The following is a 2,585-nucleotide window of genomic DNA, read 5'->3' as shown; positions in this document are numbered from 1 at the left end:
TTTTCATGATTTTGGACAACATGCTATACTATGACTTTTTTTTCGTGATTTCGGACGACATGCTATACTATGACTTTTTTTAATGCTTTTGGACCACATGCTATACTATGATGTTTTTTCACATTAAAGAATCCCTAAGAAAACACATAAAAAGCAACATGTAAAAACACGTTAAAAAACATATTAAAAAGCACCTAAGTACCATGAAAGAATGTAAAAAATACATAAAAATAGATGTTAAAAAAAACCCATGTAAACAACGGAAGTAAAAGAACATTTAACAAACATGTTCAAAAACGTGGAAGAAAGCACTCAACAAAACATGTAATGAATGTAAAAAAAAAAGCGTTAAAAATTACATTTAAAAATACGTATAATAAAATGTAAAAAAATATTTTAAAAATACTTTTAAAAAAAAAACCCCTTTAAGAAAACATTAAGAAACACGTAAAAGAAGCAAGTAAAAGAACATTTAAGAAACATGTTAAAAAACTCTGGAAAAAAAAGCATGTAAGAAACATACAAAGAACGTAAAAAACATGTAAAAATCACATAAAAAACACGTAAAAATAAAAAAAAACGTAAAAAAACAAGTTAAAGAAGACATAAAAAAACATGTAAAAAAGCATGCAATCAAATATGTACAAAAACATTATGAAGATGTAAAAAACATGTTAAAAAAAAACCTGCGCTAAAAAATACTTTTAAAAAACACCTTTAAGAAGACATAAAAAACATGTAAAAGAAGCAAGTCAAAGAACATGCAGCTAACATGTTAAAAAAATCAGAAAAAAAGCACCTAAAAAACGTGTAAAAATCACATTAAAAAAAAAAGTGTAAAAAAAAAAACATGCAAAAAAACCTGCCTGATCAAAAAACACTGTAAATTCAGAATGATTCATGCGACACTTAAAGTAAGTTAATTCTTTAATATTTTCCCGACCCTTCTCTGAACTGCAGAATCAGTATTTTCACTGTACGTACTCTGAGCTCGTTCGGACCTGGTTTTTCGCACTCTGTGCACGGCGGCTGAAGTAAACAGTAAACATGAAACGGTCTAATAACAACATGAGATGCACTCGTGATATGATACATGTCAGACACACGTCACTCAGTCATGTGCAGCGCTGTAGATGCACCTGTTCCTCACCCCAAAGAAGAAGAACAGTGTCAGTCAACTGTCCCCTCTCTGTCAAACACATCTGAAGGTTAACCTTTGACCCCTGACCCTTGTTGTGTCTCTCCTGGGCTCCCCCCTGTCAGACGGCTCGTGGTCTGTTAATGCAGACGGTAAGCTGTGTGTGTGTGTGTGTGTGTGTGTGTGACCTCCCATCAGTCCTGTGCTGGTGCTCATGTGTGATGACCTGTGGGTGCATGGACTGCATGGTGTACTGTAGCTGCTCTCACACTGGGCTCAGTCTGGGGAACAGAGGTGCGGACACGAGTCACTAGTCTGATCACTAAAGACTCGACTTCCAAAAAGACTTGGACTTGTAAAACAAAGACTTGGTCCCACCTCTGTTGTGTCATATGTTTGCTGAACATGGAGACACGAGTTCAGGTGAGTGAAATATTGATGGTGTGGAGCAACTTCAGCGTCCTGTTCATGACGTTCCTCAGAATAGAAACATGAAATTTCTGCATCGTGGATTTACAAGAGGACTCCTTATTGGTGAAGAAGGAAAGGGGCGGAGCTTATTCTTTTATTCAGAAGTGTCTGACCTGTCTTTCATCTGTCACTGTTTCCTGTCTGTCACGTTTCCTCCCTGCGACCTGCGTGTTACTTCACTCTGTTCCTGCATGACAGACGTGTTCAAAGTGTCCACGTCCACACTGACAGCAGTCGTCACGTTCAGAGCGTTTCAACTTTGACGTTAACGTTTCCTGTTTCTCTGCGTCCGCAGGTCGAGTCCGAACCAGGAGGACGAGCGCAGGGAACGGCCCGACTGTGACGGACAGCCGGGGGAGGAGTCGAGGGAAGGTCGTCTCGCAGTCTCAGCGTGAGCAGATTAAAAACATGCGTACAGTGTGTTCACGGTATGTAACAATAAAATAACAGCTTCCTTCTGTGTGTCAGCCGGCAGCAGGTCAGGTTCTCCCGGCCGACTGCTGAGCTCCACCTACGGCAGGATCCCCAGGCCGACCATGGGCACCGCCGCCGCCGCCGCCACCAGCAGCACCTCCGCCAACCTGAGCGACAAGGGCCGACCCCGAGGTCACCGCAGCCAGGGCTGTAGCCGGGAGACCAGCCCCACCAGATCAGGCTCAGGTGAGGACGGCGTGCAGCCGCAGGGCGGGAAAATAAACACAAAGAGTTAAAGTGAAATAAACACTCCGCAGTAACTCAGTGACAAACTAACGACTGATTTAGACGTCGATCCAACAGATCAACAGATCCAGTGAACAGAGGTGTCTTTTTAGATTTAGCTTTTGTTAAACAATCTGAGCTCCAGGCTGCTTCACTTCTTTTTGTTTATTTGTTTTCCTTTTTTGTTTTTGTTGTTTCTATTTTTTTTTCTCCTCTTTTGTTTCTTTTCCTACTTTTTTGTTTTGTCATTCATTTGTTGGTTTTTCTTCTTTTTTTC

General features: G+C 40.6%; 2 protein-coding genes across 8 annotated transcripts in view; both read left to right on the top strand.

Moving 5' to 3' along the window:
• Positions 1-2,004, top strand: part of LOC126403467 (receptor-type tyrosine-protein phosphatase-like N) — a 39,508-nt gene extending 37,504 nt beyond the window's left edge. The window contains exons 16-17 of the mRNA XM_050066149.1: positions 1,264-1,273; positions 1,905-2,004. Coding sequence (XP_049922106.1) covers positions 1,264-1,273; positions 1,905-2,004 — 110 coding nt within the window. The remainder of the gene's footprint in view (positions 1-1,263; positions 1,274-1,904) is intronic.
• LOC126402108 (CLIP-associating protein 1-like) overlaps positions 8-2,585 on the top strand; it is a 27,876-nt gene continuing 25,298 nt past the window's right edge. For 5 of the 7 annotated variants that reach the window (XM_050063797.1, XM_050063795.1, XM_050063796.1 and 2 more), the window contains exons 1-2: positions 10-2,000; positions 2,078-2,269. In XM_050063797.1, coding sequence (XP_049919754.1) covers positions 2,146-2,269 — 124 coding nt within the window. In that variant the 5' untranslated portion in view covers positions 10-2,000; positions 2,078-2,145. Of the gene's footprint in view, positions 2,001-2,077; positions 2,270-2,585 lie in introns of all 7 variants that reach the window. The other 2 variants (XM_050063792.1, XM_050063793.1) reach the window with 2 other exon arrangements.

Source organism: Epinephelus moara, chromosome 16 (assembly GCF_006386435.1).
Source record: "Epinephelus moara isolate mb chromosome 16, YSFRI_EMoa_1.0, whole genome shotgun sequence".
NCBI lineage: Eukaryota > Metazoa > Chordata > Actinopteri > Perciformes > Serranidae > Epinephelus > Epinephelus moara.
This window is presented reverse-complemented; position numbering and strand designations above follow the sequence as displayed.